We start from the raw sequence: 16,021 nt of genomic DNA, 5'->3' as shown, positions 1-16,021 counted from the left end.
TGTATGCTAAACCATGAGGCTTACCAAGCTAGTTCTCTCATTCAACAAATATTTATTGGGTATTTAATTCATACCCTCTAGAAGCTTGCAGGCTAATGAGAGCCAATATTAACCAGTCAACCATCTAGAAAGCTCCATTTTGCCCAAGGGGCTCCAAGGTTCACATTACAGCTGTCAGGGGAGTTTCCTTTAGGAAATGATGATTTAAATCTAAGAATATCTGGCACAGGCTGGTAATCCTAGCAATTGGGAGGCAGAAGCTGGAGAATCAGGAGTTTAAGGTCAGATTCAATTAGTGAGTTGGAGGACAGCCTGAGCTAGATAAGACTCCATCTCAAAACAAAGCAAAAAATAAAGCAAAATAAAGCACCAAACTAAATCTAAGTAAGAAAACTCCTAAGAAACCAGGGACTATGTCTACCTTATTTTCTGCTCTGCATCTACAGCCTGAGACACAATGGGTGCTCAACAATTGTTTGTTTTTTTTGTTTATTTTGTAGTGTGATTTTTGTGCATGGTAGGCAAGCACTCAACCACTAAGCAGGTGCAGAAGTCCTCATTGCAGAGCGAACTGACTGGAAATTCCATGGCACACTTGCGCTGAGGATGTGGGAAGATGGGTGCTATATCCCTCAAGTGTATTGCTGGGCACTGAGCCTGACAAAGAATTTACTCGCCTTTTCCTTTGACTTTTTTTTTTTTCTCTTCCATGAGGAGTTTCTTGGTTGTATTTTCTAGTAAGAAATCTAGATCATGGAGTCTAGCTCTGGGAACCCTATGGTTAGGAAAGCAGAGGAGCTCACTAAACCAAAAGCTCATGTCACATTTTCTTGATTTTTAGCATTTCTCCAATTTGCAAGTGGCAGAGGGAAGAAAGCAGTCTGAGGAGCTTGAGGAAGCTCTACATGGGACTAAACAGCTTGCAACACGTAAGGCCTTCCAACTGTATCTGGCAGACACAAGCCTTACAAAGCCTGTAGCAGCCATTATTGTTATTCATTGCTGCTATTGTAACTACCACTGATCTCATCAGCTGTGGAGCCTTGAGAGTCACTCACCAACCTTGAGATCCAATTTCCTCATCTCTATAATTGGTATAAAGAGCTACTGTGTGAGAGAGAAAATGAAACATGCATGTGAACTGCCAGTTGGTACTGCTACAGTGGCAGGTACTGCTATAAATACCACTTGACAGACATTCTACACACTGATCCTGTGTTGCCCTGGGCTTCCCATGAGTCAAGAGTGGTGAGTGAAACCCAGATATTGCCTTGGAGGTTCACAAGCAAGTAGGAAAGGGAAATAGGAAACACTCTCAGTGCTCCGTTTTAGGAGTAGGGCCTCAAGAGAGGTCTGGATCTTTTCCTGTACCTCTTCCCCAAAGCTACCTGCTCCCAGATCTGCACTGTTCTGGGTGACATCTATGTCAGAGTTCTGTACAGGAACCCTGTACAGACGGAAAATCAAGGAAATCACATCCTAGTCTCTAGCCTTCTCCATTCCTGTGAACACTGTCCTCCCCTAGGGATTATGAGTCCCTAGGAAAGGAAGATCTTTTAATACCCAGAAGGAGATCATGTGATTAAGCATGGCTGTTTGGCTTTAAGGTTTTAAGGAGCTTTGAGATATCATGGCCAAGAGACAGATGTGTTTTCCTCTTTTGTGGATCATCTTCCAGCATAAAACCAGAGGTTGCAGTTATTCTCTGGAGCTAGCAGGTAACCCTATCTGATCAACAGGAGTCCTTCCTCTTTCAAGTTCAGGGACAGCCCCTTGTTGGGACTAAAACATGCGCAATTCACACATTAAAAACTCCATCACCCCGGGTTGGAGACAGCTCAGCAGTAGGGCACTTGCCTCATGTGAATGAAGCCCCAGGTTCAGCCTCTAGCACCTCCAGAAAACAACCTAGGCCCTTTCTGCCCCTGAAGATACAATTCCCTTAAAGAACAATATGGGTTCAGACAAAAAGCCTGCTCCAGAACAAGGAGTTAGAGGCTGCTGTACTTCCTCCTCTTCAGGCTGGGCGGTTCTAAGGAAAGATCCAACAATGTAAGGCTGTATTCTTGGGGGGGGGGGACGACAAAAAACAAACACCCAGTATGAGGACCTAGCATTCAGGTTAGACCTGGCACTCAATTCACCTTGAACCTCAATGAGACTTTTTTCACTTCTATAAGATGAGGCCCTTGGCCAGATAACTCCTAAAGCATCCCTTCACACTCACTTCAGAGGCAATGAATCCACCTGCAGGACAATGGTCACATTACTCTTGGAGCTTACCAAAGAACAGCTGCGTCCCTGGCCCTTTGCTTGGGTTTTTGTTTTGTTTGGAGACCAGGTCTCACTATATAGTACTAGCTGGCCTGGAACTTGCTATATAGACCAGACTGGCCTTGGACTCATAGAGATCTATCTACCTCTGCCTCCTGACTGCTAGAATTAAAGGCCTGTGCCACCACAACAGGCCATTGTTTAGGTTTTACTCCAAGATCCTTCTAAGGCTCCCTCTGCCTGAAGAATGAAAGTTCTAGCTCCTTGGTATGGCAGCTGAGGTTTCCATGATCCCAAATCTGCCCTCCTTAGTCCTACTTCCTATTCTCTCTATTTCTGTTTCACTACATCCCTGCACACCTGAAGCTTTCTGCAGCTCCTGCCCCAACCTGCCACTCTGCCCCTGTGCACGATCCTTGCTCTGCTGGGCAGAATCTGCCTAACTGGTACCTCTGTCTCATCATCCAATACTCAGCTCAAGATCTGCCTCCTCCATTCAGTCTACCATGCCCCATGGCTCAGAGGTTTTGACCATCTTTCTTTTTACCCCATGGTATGGTACCTATGTGTGCTGATTAAAACAGCCATTGTATAGTGAGGTAGTCTCAGTGACCTTTAGCGTAGGGTAGATACCTTCAGAGAACAGGGAATGGGTCTTAGGCATCTCTGATTCTTTCCATCTAATGTGGTTCTTGGTCCACAGAAGATGTGCCAGGAACATTTTTCTGATACATAAACAGAAATTGGGTGAGTTCTCAAGCCACTCTACCTCAAAAAACAAAGAAATTCTGGCTTACTAATCCTAAACATGCTCCTTTCTGTAGCCTATCTGAGATGCTGAGGAAAGGAATTCTATAGAAAACACTGGGATGAGATTTGAGACAGGGACAGACTTGCAATGAGCTGAAAGGAAAACTCTCAAAACCTATGGTAAGGGGTTACTTTCTTTAACTCAGCCAGACAGCATCTCTTGGGCCACATGGGTTTTGAAACATCACCAACTGACAAAGGGTATGTATCACCAAGGGGCACAACCTGATTGTCACAGACAAACCTCGGGGCTTGGGCTGACAGCAACGTTTCAGCACAAAGCTTATGTTGTCTGTGCGGAGGATCTGCTTCTTGAGATGGTTCATGAGGTCTCTCAGGCTGGGAAAGTGGTCAACCGAGCCATGCAGGCTGTAGCGGCCCTTCTGTACCTCGATCTGAAAGTTCTTGAATTGTTTCTGGCCTCCCAATACCTGCCATCCAGAAAAACAACCAGAAACTACCTGTTTAGAATAGGTTTAGGCAAATGTTCTTGGAGTATGCTAATGCTAGAGGGATCTGAGGGGGAGTGTTCAGAAACATTGTATGCCTAAGAACAATTCAAAATTAAAAAACTACGTAAACAGACCAACCAACCAATAAGTCAGTAACATCAGAGTTCAGGAGAAGGCACCGATTAAAGGGAGTCAGCATTAACAGACAGAGCTGTTATAGCTTCAGAAATGTCACTTGGGTTTTGACCTGTAAGATGAAGGCCATAAAAATGCCACAGAACTGCTGCTGTGCTTAAAGGACAAGTGTATTTTAAAACTTGGCACTTTTTAGAATAACCAACTGAGATGTCTGTATCACCTACTCCAAGGCTCAGGGGACATTTTAGAAGAGTGGAGAAGGGGTGGAGTGTTGTGGAATGCTTTCTTCCTGGCATGTCGTGACCACTGCTCTTGAACTATCAGTAGCTGTGATTATCAGCACAAGACCTGCACACAACCAGGTCCATAACATTCTGTCATGCAGCACAAGAGTTCCATCCCTCACTGTGGATATAAATACAGTTAATGGTTGCTGAGGAAGGAAGAGACATTTTCTTCAGTGGGATAGGTAAGGTGCCCAGGCTTCTGTAAATAACCCCTCACTCATGCTCCTATAAGCTACTCTAATTAAACTCAGTGGATCACCAAAAAGGGAGAGGGGAGGGGAGAAGGGAGGGAGGGAGGAAAGGAGAGGGGAGACACGATAATGGAAGGGGGACTGGCTGGGAAGAAGGGATTAGCAGGAGTAGGGGCAAGAAAGGATTACAGGGGTAAGTACCAAAACATGTACGTGAATGAAACTGTAATAAAAACCATAATTACGTACAATTAATACATGGTTTTTTAAAAAGGCAAAACTCTTACTACCTTACAAATATTAGCTAATATTACGTATATTAGCTATTATATTTAGTTATAATAATAACAAAATTCATCCAGAGGTCTTTCACACTGGGCCCTTCCACACCATGAATCTATGTGAAGAGACCCATACTGGGAGTTGGTGTATGGCTATTCATCCAGTTTACTGTTCTAGTGGCACAGAAAGGCAGTACAGGCAGCTTTTTTCCATGGTTCTTCTTGTACAAAGGAAAGTAAGGAAGCTATTTAGTGGTTAAGACTGAGGGCCAGAAGATCTACTCATGGTATAAACTGGGACATGGTCTTTAAAATCTCAAAGCTTTACAAGGTTACTTCACCTATACAATGGGATAGCCTCACGTTTACTATATGGTAAGGTTTAACCCCAGTGTAAAATGCTTAGCCCTCTTCCTGGTCAGATGGAATAAGCTAAAGGCTCAGTCCTCTCTGTTCTTTTTCCAGGTAACCTGACACCAAGCAGGCTGTGTTCCTCAGACAATGACCTTTTTGGCACAGCACAGGCTGATTCTACCTCGGGAGGCTGGGCTACTTAAGTACTTACCATCTTATTAAGCTTCCTCCAAAGACTGATGAGTAACAAAGATAGGCATCCTGTTAGGCAACAAGCCTGGCAAGTTCTGAGCCACCGAGCCCAAGTCAGCCCTGAGGTCTGGCTGTTCAGGAACACCCCTGTGACTTTACCCAGGACACCTGGTCACACTGGTTTCCTTCTGCCATTTCCTCTTTCCACTCTTGACAAGGCCAAGTCCCAGGGGGCTCTCTTGTACTTTTCTCTCCTGTGTCTGACTTCTGCCATATGCTAATGCCTGGCCTCCATCTAGAAGGTTCTTCCCACTCCAGTTTTCCCAGTCTATGTGAGCTTCACTATCCTGGTGGATTTGTGTAGACTAACCCTGTAAAATTCACCATCTAAAATATTCCACTTAGCATTCTAAAAGCAGCATGAATAGCAAGGCAGCTAAGGTCTTGTGAGCCAATTCTAACTAATACCTTAGCCTTCAGGATTTCTTTCACATCATTCTCAGCTTCTAGGCGCACCTGGATGTTTCTTTAATAGACATCTTGGAATAGCAATTTATTTGTTAAAATGTGTGAAACTATTGCTGAGGAATCCTCTTAGGCCATGTTGGTGAGGTACAATTTTGGCACTAGACCACACCAGAAAATGCCACAAACAGTTCTAAGTCTATGAGGATACAGAATCTGATGTGAGCCCGTTTTCTGGTCATGCTCTACCTTTCAAAGCCATAGTCCTTCTATGGAAGAAGGGAGTACTAGAGGGAGAGAGGAATAGAGGGACAGAAGGAGGGAGGCACAGAGGGAGGGAGGGAGGGAGGGAGGCACAGAGGGAGGGAGGGAGAAGAGCAGAGCATGAGGGTTAGAGGGAGAGCTATGAGGAAAGGACACTGGGTTTGGCTATTCAAAGTCTCCTATCCAGCAGGGAATTCTTGCCAGACTACCCAAGGATTTGCTGAGAGATACCCAGGCACTGTTACAGCTCCTGGGCTCTGTGGAACTAGACACTTTGAAATTACATCATTTGGCCCACACCTGTCTTCTGACTGACCTCAGACTTCTCAAAGCAGGTGACGGTCATAAGGATGTTGTCAAAGTCGGTGCAGCTCCATCTCAGCACATACATCCCCTCTTCGCTCCCTTCTTGCCGCAGCTTATTGATGGCATATTCTGTGCTGGAGAGAGAAACAGGCAAGGGAGAAAGATCTCACACCATAGCACTTTAACCCCCTGGGGAAATCCACTTTCCTGTGCTACCTCAAGTCTTCCAGTCCTATCATGTTACCTGCCCTGGGTGCTAAAAGTCCTCTCAACATGGCATAAAGCACATGAAGCTATGGAGGAGCTTGAGACAGACTGAGCTTCCAATGCCTAGAAAAGAACTCAACTACTGCCACCAACCACATTGAAACCCGCTTGCTGTCCCCGAGTTCCCCAGAGACAATGTCTCTAGCTCTCACCAGAAGACTGTCTCCCAGGGCTAATGATTAAGAGTTGCCAATGATACAGCAGTAGGGGCTCTCCCTTCCCTTCCCAGCCTAACTGGAAAAGGAGTTTCATGCAGGCGGGCAGTTTGATCTACTTTGTTTACTGCTGTGTCCCTAGTGATCTCAACAGGTCTGGCTTATAGTAACTGCTTGTGCTGGATAGCTTCAGTTGTCAACTTGACACACCAAAGTAGATGGAATTTCAGCTGGGGAGCTTCCTCCATTGGAATGGCCTATGGCCAAGTCTGTGGAGCATTTTCTTTATTGTTGAGTGATGTGGAAGGGCCAAGCCCACTGTGGGCAGTGCCACCCCTAGGCAGGTGGTCCGTTGCTGTGTGAGAAAGCAGGCTGAGAACAGGCCAGGGAAACAAGCCAGTAAGCAGCATTCCTCCATTCTTCTGTGGTCTGTGCTTCAGCTCCTGCTTCTAGGTTCCTGCCTTGAGTTTCTGCCACGATTTCCCTCAGTGATGAGCTGTGACCTGGGAGATGTAAGATAAACTCTTTCCTCCCCAAGTTGGTTTTGGTCAGTGTTTTTATCACAGCAATAGAAAGTAACTAGGACAGTGCTCAACCAATAACACATTGAGTAAATGTGTCATTAAACCTCAGTGAGGAATAAAAAGATATTAGATAATATGCTTTATATTCCTTTTTATTCCCAACACCGGTGAATCTTGATATGCAGAGGGCACTGAACACTGGCTCAGTATCTACTGTACCTGGTGAGTACTGCTGATGGTGAAAGACGGCTGGTGTGTTCAACGTGCTTTTAGAAAAGCAGGGACTTCAAGTACTTTCCAACCGTACCAGGGTCTTTGACACCTCTGTGCCCTCACTCATGTGGATTCTTTACCCGGGGTATACACTCTATTCTCTCCTTAATATCAATTCATCAATGTTTTATCCAGTTTGAACACTGCCTACTCTGTGTACTGAGTTTTAACCTCCTACAAAACAAGAAACGTTCCTTCAAGGTCACTGAAAGTTTATGCTGTGCCAGGCTCTGCTGTGCATGCTGGGATACTAGTATGCAATGTAGACAGTGGCTCTTGCCTTCAGGAGGTTCATACGCTGGGAAGAAAGGGAAGTCAGACAGAAAACAAACAGACATGTAACTCAACATAGGAAAGCAAAGTAGAATGAAGTAGCCAGGGAGGTGGGACAGAGAGGGGAGGAGATGTCACTTTACCTGAGGTGATCAGAAAAGACTTTATAGATAAGGCAATGGTTTTCTGACACCCAAGGAAAGAGAAGCTGGGGAGACCCTCAGGGAAGGGCATTCCAGGTCTAGGGAAAAGCCAAGTGCCAGGGCCTAGAGGCTCAACTGCATTCAGGACACTGGAGGAAGATGCTTTTCTGTTCCTTGCTCTTTAATCTGTCTCCCAAGGCTGTGAGCCTCCCTAGGCCAGGGACCACCACCACCAAACTACTTGTCTCTCAGACAATCAGGATGAGAAGGGGGAAGAGAGCAAGTCACATGGAAGGCCACTAAAAAGACTTCTCAACATTTACAGATCTGTATCCTGTCTTCCTTAAAGTGTCCAGTGTTGAACAGGGCAGGGATTTAAGGATGGAGAAGTGAAGGGGCTAAACTAAGAGGAACAGAACTAGAGTAAGGGAGGAGTTGGAGGCATGCTGTAAGGACCTGAAGTATGCAGTCACAGGAAGGCTTGGCAGCTGAATCAGCAGGGTGGGGAAAGAGAAACTCCAAAATGCTAGCCAGCATGGCCATCTTGAACAACTGGCCACACTTGGAGCTGAGGGGACTAGACTTCCTACTGCTAGAACTGCTAAAACATGGGCTCTCTTCACCACAAAGGTAATTGAGTACACTCTGGAACCAACCAGATAGGACCGTGACAGCCATTCTGTATGTTGTGGACAATTAGTGGGGGAGCCACATCTGTGCAGAGGTAATGGTGGGCATCTGCTGTGAGCCGGAAGTAGCCATCTACCAGGGACACAAAGGACAAGGCCTCCTCATGAGAAGAAAGCTTCAGTTCCTGGTAAGAGAAAAGACATTCCAACAGTTACATCACGTATTTACTATCCTAAACAGTTAACTCCAAGGTGGGGAACACAGTAAGAAGATATGTAAAACAGAATGTAAAATGTATGATTCCTCAGGGAAACCATCCCACGGATGGTAATTACCTCCTTCACTGACATATGACTCTCATCCCACTCTCTCCCATCTACCATCTGACATAGTGCATTGGAAGCAGGCATAGCGGGCTGTGGCAAGCCAGAAGACCTGCAGAGGAGCTGCCACCCAGGTCTAGACAGAAGCAGGAGCATGAATCACGGTGGCAGATACACAAGCGTGAAGGCAGGAGGAGCAGAGGGTAAACACTTCAGTCAGCACAAGGTAGCAACCCATTCACATGGCAATATTCCTGTTCTACAGAAAGGACACAGGCATGGATGCCTCACCTCATGTCAGAGGGTCTAGAGGGTGAAGCTCCTGAGTTCTAATTCACAAATGACCCCAGACACAGCAATAAGACTCCTAGATCAGGGACCTCTGAAGGTTTGGAAGAGGCAGCGGGGAAGCAGAGGGGAAGAAGGAATTGCTTGGAAAACCTTCTGGAAAAGACAAGTGGGCTTTTGTATTGACCACAAATCCCTGAGCAGACACTGCCATCTGTGAGGAACTGTAGGGAAACCAAGCCCAGCTCTTGATGAGGAAACGTATGTAAATCTAGGATTTGGAGTTTTTACTCACAAAAGTATATACAAGCACAAGCACCCGAGCCTTCGCAGAGGGGCAGAGGGGCACTGGAGAAGTGCTTTTTCTGTAGCACCAGAGACAGGACAGGTTGGAGGTAACAGAGAACAGAGAGGACCAGTGAGAGAAAAGGGGGCAAGTGGATATTAGCAAGTGGTCAGGAAGGAGGTAAGGCAGGCTAGGAAGGGTACCCTGAGGCTATGAACCAGGGAGGCCATGAGAGATGGGATGGTTATCTCAGGAAGGGGACTCCTTTCAGGTGTGGCTGACATCCACCTGCAGATATTTCTGAAAAACAAATCTCAGATGTTCTAGGGTGAGGAGCAGGGCTAGCTAAGCAGTCTGTACCTGGCCACATAAGTTCTCTGAGAACAGAAGGCTGAACAGAAATGGGAGGTATGGAGATTCATTCAGAGAGAAGTGAGGATCAAAGCAGGACTTGACAACTCATCCTGCTTTCCTCAAAGACCAGCAGCCAAAGCACCAAAGGGCGGAAGGACAGGGAGTAAGGACGCTCTCTCAGGCAGGGCAGAGCAGTGAGTCACAGGCTCTGCAGCTAGGCTCTCTGGGTTCAGAGCATCTCTACCTGCTACTGGGCTGAGGTGTATGTACTATTTCCCTAAGTCAAAAATGGTCAACTACTGGCAATTTCAAATGGTTTAGCCACCTGCCTGTGTGTTCCTGGCATGCTACTTAACCTCTGTGTTTATTTCCTCCTCTGTAAAATGGGGATGACGGCCACCCAGAGTTAACATGAATATTGAAACAGCAGACATTTGTAAATCCTCAGACCAAAAACTGCCTAGTATAAACTGAGGGCTGGTGTTTGTAAAGGAAATGAAGTTACAGGGGACAGGGACCTCTTGCCTTGCTCGTCTCCCTACACAGCACTGAAGCTTTGCAGAACCACAGGCCTAAGTGGCTAGGGTGAACTCTGACCTTGAGGATGGGGGCACTAACTGGGTAGCTGACATGGCTGGCAGCTTGGACAGGATAGAGCTGGTTCTCAAAATATGACCCACATTTGCTGCTTCTCTTCCTCTGTCAGCATCCTCCCGTCACACTGAAGAGCCAGCCCACCAACATGCCAACCTCTCCTTCATTCCCTCAGAGTCCCTGGTGGATGGTAATGCCTTAGAAACCAAACAACATAGGCAGAAAGTGTGGGCTGCAGCAGGCAGCCCCAGACAAGTCCTGCCACATTCTCACTACGGGGCATGATTCAAGTTCCCATTGCTCTGTACTGCAGTCTCAGGATCCCCATCTGAAACTGAGCCCATACCCCACATCTGCAGCTCTTTAAGAACTAAACAACACAGAATCCTTGTGGCAAGGCTGTGGCAGCCTACAACTCAGGACCAGGTACCTACAATATGCTTGATGAGTGGTGCTTACTATTTTCCCTCTCCCTCATCTTTCTACCAATATCACTCTGGACTTTACTTCTTCCTTCACTTTTTTTCAACTATGTTTTTCTGATAAAATTACTGTTTTGTCGTTTCAAAAAAAGGAAGTTGGACTGAAAAATGAAAGTCACTCACAATCTCAACACAAACAAGTAGCTATAACACAGGACGCTCGCTCTACAGATACAGGCATGCTTATTAGCTCCTAAAACTCTGTGAAGAAAATTAGTGCCAGTTTATAGGTCAATGTTTATATTCTGCTTTTCATCATTTACAAAGGTATCTTCTCAGATCTTTTTCTTTTTAATTTAGCAGTTTGGTCATGTATTCTATTACTCAGGTGAACTGAGATCTGCTTTCCCATTCTTCTATTTGTACATCTAGGTTATTTTCAGTATTTTGACACTGTAAATATTGCTGAAATGAATGTTCTTATTCACAAGCCATTGTCTTATCTCACACTGCTTCTGGAGGATGGGATTTCCTGGGATCCTAAATGAAGAGATATATAAATCTTTTCAAGGCTTTTACCACATGTTGTCAGACTGCTTTCTAAAAGGTCATATCAGAAAGACAAGTTGCTCTGGATGTGAGAGAATGGTGGTGTGTTCTGAGCTGTATCATCAGGCTCTCCCTCTGCAGTGTGCATTACTGTTCTGACAAGGTACTTCGCTGGTGCTGACTCCCCTCACTTCGCATGCATGCCTGTCACACTAGCCTGTCCTCTTTCATGTTATCAGTCCTGACTTCCTACAACACAAACATGTTTATCTGCAGAGTTCCCATTTCCCCTGCCAAACCTGCCTTCTTGTCTAGGCTGTACTCTCAACTGAAACCAGAAAATACAAAGTGAGATGACACCCCTTCTGCCACCCGAGTCACCGGGTGTGCCTGACACCCCAATGGGGCTGTTCTGTGGCCTGACACTTGCCCAATGGTCAGCTGAAGTGCCAAGTGTGGCTTCACACTCAGCTCAGCTCAGATGACCCACCCAACTCAGCAGAGAGGTTGCCTAGGGAGTCCTCAGGAGCTCTATCTTTGTCTTTTCTTTTTTAAATCAGAGATTTGTTTATGGATAGCAGTAGGAGAGACTGGAGAGGGACCTCGGCCTATAGTGATGAACATTAGGAACAGACCTACAGATACATATTTGTGGCCTAGACAAGCAGACAGAGGGACCAGGAAACAAAACTACAGGGCAAAGAGGCTAAGTGTTGGAGCCAGTGCTGCCCTGGGGTTCCAGTGCATGAGCAGCAAGGTAGGGGTCTTGGTCTTTGTAGGACCGCTTCTCACTCCCTGCTGCCCATTAGCCAATGGACTGAGAAGGTGGACTGCGGTGGGGAATGTGGATCCCGGTGTAGAGAGAATCAAGAGAGATGGAGGCTCTCTAGGGAGGCTGAGACTAGGTGGTATGGGACTGGTAGCAGTAATGGGAAGAAGTCAGGCATAAGACCCAGAGTGGGGCTACCACAGAGCAGGTCCTTGTCCACCTTGCCCACTACACCAACATGGTGCAAAAAAGAAAGGGCCGATGTAACTCAATTTCTCTGCCTTCATGTCCACTAATTTTTGTGAACTAAATATTGATGCTGCTGAAATGTCTTTGGGTGGGCAGCAAGCACTAAGGCAAATTCACATTTGCAAGACCCAGGCAGGGTGGTCAAACGTGTCAGTGTAACGTAAGAGCAGACACTGATGATGCTTGGCAATGGACTTCTTGGCTTAAAGGAGCCCATCACTGGATTTTTAATCTGGAAAAGGACCTCTGGAACTCAGGAGCACCACACAGCTCTCTTCAGCAGTGTCTCTCTCCTCCCACCCCTTCACATCCAGACTGAACAACTTTTGAGCAAACTTGCCATTTTTTTGTTGTCCTGTTTGTTAATGCTGACCACAGACTTCTTTATGACAATGTGAGTAATTTCAGGGAAGTATGAAAAATTGTTCCACTCTTCCCGGACTTTGTTTTTTTCCTCATCCTTCTTGTGTTTATATTCCAGTTTTTTCCGCTTCAGTTTATTTTTTTCCTTTTCAACAGGAACAACCTGATAAGATAACAAAAGTGACAGGATTAAGTTAGCTTTCTCATTTTCTGTTAGCAAAAGGTCAGTGTTCCTAGTAATCTTACACAGGGCCAACACCCAAGAAAGAGAAACAGCATGGCCGAACCTAGAGCAACTGGGGGAGCAATGGCTGAGAACCAAAGGATGGATGCTGTTAGAGAATCTTGGGATTTAATTCGGCAAGAGTATTTAATACACCCAGACTAAATTCCTCCCATGATGTACAGTGTGCATGTTCACGCTGGTGTGGGTGTAAGGTGGCATGCACCAACCACGGTTCTCTTTTCTTCCAGACTGACAGTGTGCATCAGCCCAGGCAGAGAGCAGATCTTCCCAAACATAAACAGGCAGAACATGAGTTTTTCTTCTCATCAACTTAAGTAGCGGATTTTCAACAGATGACATCAGTGTGTTTAAAAAATGGACATGCTCAAGAACCCATAGTTGCACAAGTAGAAATATAATGACCAGCATAGGCTCCGGAGACTAGAGTTCCACATTAAGTTTCTGCTTCTGTCAGTTATACAACTGCTTGAGTCATCTCTGAGCCACCATTTCCCCAATCATAAAATGTCAGCTTTTAACCTTCATGAGATTAGGTCCTTCTTCATCCACACATTAACTACTATGTAGAAAGCCCTTGGTGACTTGGTTTTGCTATTTTAGCATGAGAATAAAGCAGGGAAGAAAGGAATCTTACACTTAATGTTATTACTTATAGCTATGATTATGGCAACTATAGCAATTCATTTGACATTTTCTATCTGCCAGGTTCTATGCCTAAATGCCACTTAGTTCTCTCACCAACCACGTGAATGAGCTACAAGAAATCCAGTCAGCCCACTGTACTCATGGGCTGCACACCCACCCATTCTTCATACACAGATTCAACAAGCCAAAAATCAAAAAGGCAAGTTACGCTGTATTTGTACCCACATGAAGATATATCTCCTAAACAGTGTAACTATTTATGTGGTATTTTCTTTCTTTTTTTTTTTTTGGTCTTTTTGAGACAGGGTCTCCCCGTAGCCCCAGATGGCCTCTAGAACTTACTATGTAGACCAGGCTGGCCTTGAACTCACAGAGATCCACCAGCCTCTGCCTCCCAAGTGCTGGGACTAAAGACCTATGCCACCATGCCTGGCTTATGTGGTATTTTCATATTAGGCATTGTAAGGCAGTATAGAGATGACAAACATATACAGAAGGGTGCATGTAGGTTATATATAAATACTATACATTTAAAAAATATTTTATTTATTATTTTTACTTATTTTATGTGTATGTGTGTATTGCCTTCATGTAGGTAAGTGTACACATGTCATGCAATGCCCACAGAGGACAGAAAAGGCTGTTGGATCCCCTGGAACTAAAGTTACAGACAGCTGTTAGCTGCCATGTGGGTGCTGGGATTCGAACGCAGGTCTTCTGCAAGAACAGCTAGTGTTTTTAACCACTGAGCTATCTCTCCAGCCCGATACTCTACCATTTTTTATAAGAGACAAGCATCCACAGATTTGGGTGGCTGCACAGGGTCCTAGAACAGATCTCTCCACCAGATACTAAGAGACAATTGTGCCTCAATTTGACAGGTGAATAACATGCACCCAACATGGGCAGACTAATTCTCCCAAGACCCACATATAAGGATTGGAGCTGGAATTTGAACAGGCCTCCTTAGTTTTAAGCTTGTGCTATTAAACTACTCACCCTATTATTCCATTCAACAAACACCTCAATACACTTGGTGTAGAACACTTGCTAACATGTGTGAGGCCCTGGATCCAATTCCAGCATTGTAACAGCAAAAAATTTAAAGGGGCAGGGTTGTCTACCATGGTCAAGGCCCTTGATTCAATTTCTAGTATTATAAAACAAATACCTCAATACAGCTTCATAAAGCAAAATCAATTTCTTTTGTGAAGCCAGAGGCCTAAGTTCAATTCTTGCCTCAACTGTGCCACAGTATGATGTGAGAGATGACTAACACATGGCCTCCAGCTGAGTTAACTTAGCCTAGAGGGGTGATAATGACAATGCAAACAAATGATTCTCAAAGGCTCAGTCATATAACCCTGGTGACACAGGATGTGTTCCTCTTTCTGACCAGGTACCTGAAGCCACTTACGTTTGGTTTCTGCCGCCACTGGATTCCAAGATTTCCAGTCACCATCACTTCATAAAGAACATTGCCACTGTCACTTGAGTTGCCCCAATTCATCTCATTCTCTGATGAAATCAGTAACATGGAAGTCTCAAATATCTCAGCCCCATAATGCTTTGTCAGTGTCTCCAAGGTGGCGAGGTATTTCACCTTCAGGTCATGCGTGGACACACTGCTGTCACAGATGGTCTTGTTGTTAAATTCCTTCAGGAAATCTTTGAAAACATTATTTATTCGCATCCTGGTAAGAAGGTTCCTCTGTCTGATGGATTTATTCAATGTTTCTGGAATATACCGCTTGTAGCTAAAAGAAAATAAAAAGGCATCTTTTTTTGTTCACATACAGCTTAGCAAAAAATGTTTACAAACTTGCTTCTATGATCTTTGTCTTGTATGTGCTACCAAACGAGAAAACAGGATCTAATCCCATATAAGGAGATGGGGACAAATCAAGTCAGTCACTGGGGGGTTTCAGACAGAAAGGCACATGCTCCACAGATGTCACTAAGGCAGGAATTCCTTACAAGTGTTGCCAAATTTTCTCACTGCTCTGTGCAAATAAGATCATACATACACACTGCTAACACAGCATCAGGCTGGGTGTGGTGGCACATATCTGTAATCCTAGCACTCTGATGGTAGAGGCAAGGGGATCAGGAGTTCAAGGCCATCCTTGGTTATATAGTAAGTCTGAGACCAGCCTAGGCTACCTGAGACCCTGTTGGCTAAGATGATTGAGCAACAGTTAGAAATGGTCTGAAAGCATCATTCATTTGAACTGTCTCCTGTAAGATGATGACATTCTGTGATACCTGCCTACTATTTTATAAAGATCATACAATTTCTTATAAAAGATGAGAAAAATGCAAAGCTGAATATATACGACTGCATCTCAGATCATTAAGTGGATCAACTAGTAAACACAGTTTAGCTACCCATCCAGGGCTAACTAGGGCATTGCTAAGAAGCTGAGTGTCAATACATGGCTATGATGAACAAGCAAGAGTTGGTGTGAAGAGTGTGCATACCCTGAAAGAAAAGCAAGGCCACTATGGAAAAGCAAGTTGGAGGTGGTCCCAAGTCTGGGACAGTACCCAGGCAGGGCAATTCCCGTAAGAGGAATGGTTTCACAGCAGTAGAATATTGTGAGCTTTGGGATTTAGCCTTAAAAAACAGTGTAATTTTTTCCCTTAAAGTAAT

The 16,021-nt window shown here is 45.0% G+C and overlaps 1 protein-coding gene across 2 annotated transcripts in view; it reads right to left on the bottom strand.

The window, feature by feature from the left end:
* The window catches only part of Jak1 (Janus kinase 1), a 152,227-nt gene that overhangs the window by 17,368 nt on the left and 118,838 nt on the right, over positions 1-16,021 (bottom strand). For both annotated transcript variants that reach the window (XM_008831066.3, XM_008831064.3), the window contains 5 exons: positions 14,786-15,125; positions 12,454-12,639; positions 8,306-8,463; positions 6,025-6,148; positions 3,329-3,515 (listed from right to left, as the gene is read on the bottom strand). In XM_008831066.3, the coding sequence (XP_008829288.1) occupies positions 3,329-3,515; positions 6,025-6,148; positions 8,306-8,463; positions 12,454-12,639; positions 14,786-15,125 (995 nt within the window). The remainder of the gene's footprint in view (positions 1-3,328; positions 3,516-6,024; positions 6,149-8,305; positions 8,464-12,453; positions 12,640-14,785; positions 15,126-16,021) is intronic.

The sequence above is a fragment of the Nannospalax galili genome, unplaced genomic scaffold, assembly GCF_000622305.1.
Source record: "Nannospalax galili isolate Female #2095 unplaced genomic scaffold, S.galili_v1.0 scaffold553, whole genome shotgun sequence".
Classification (NCBI taxonomy): Eukaryota; Metazoa; Chordata; class Mammalia; order Rodentia; family Spalacidae; genus Nannospalax; species Nannospalax galili.
This window is presented reverse-complemented; position numbering and strand designations above follow the sequence as displayed.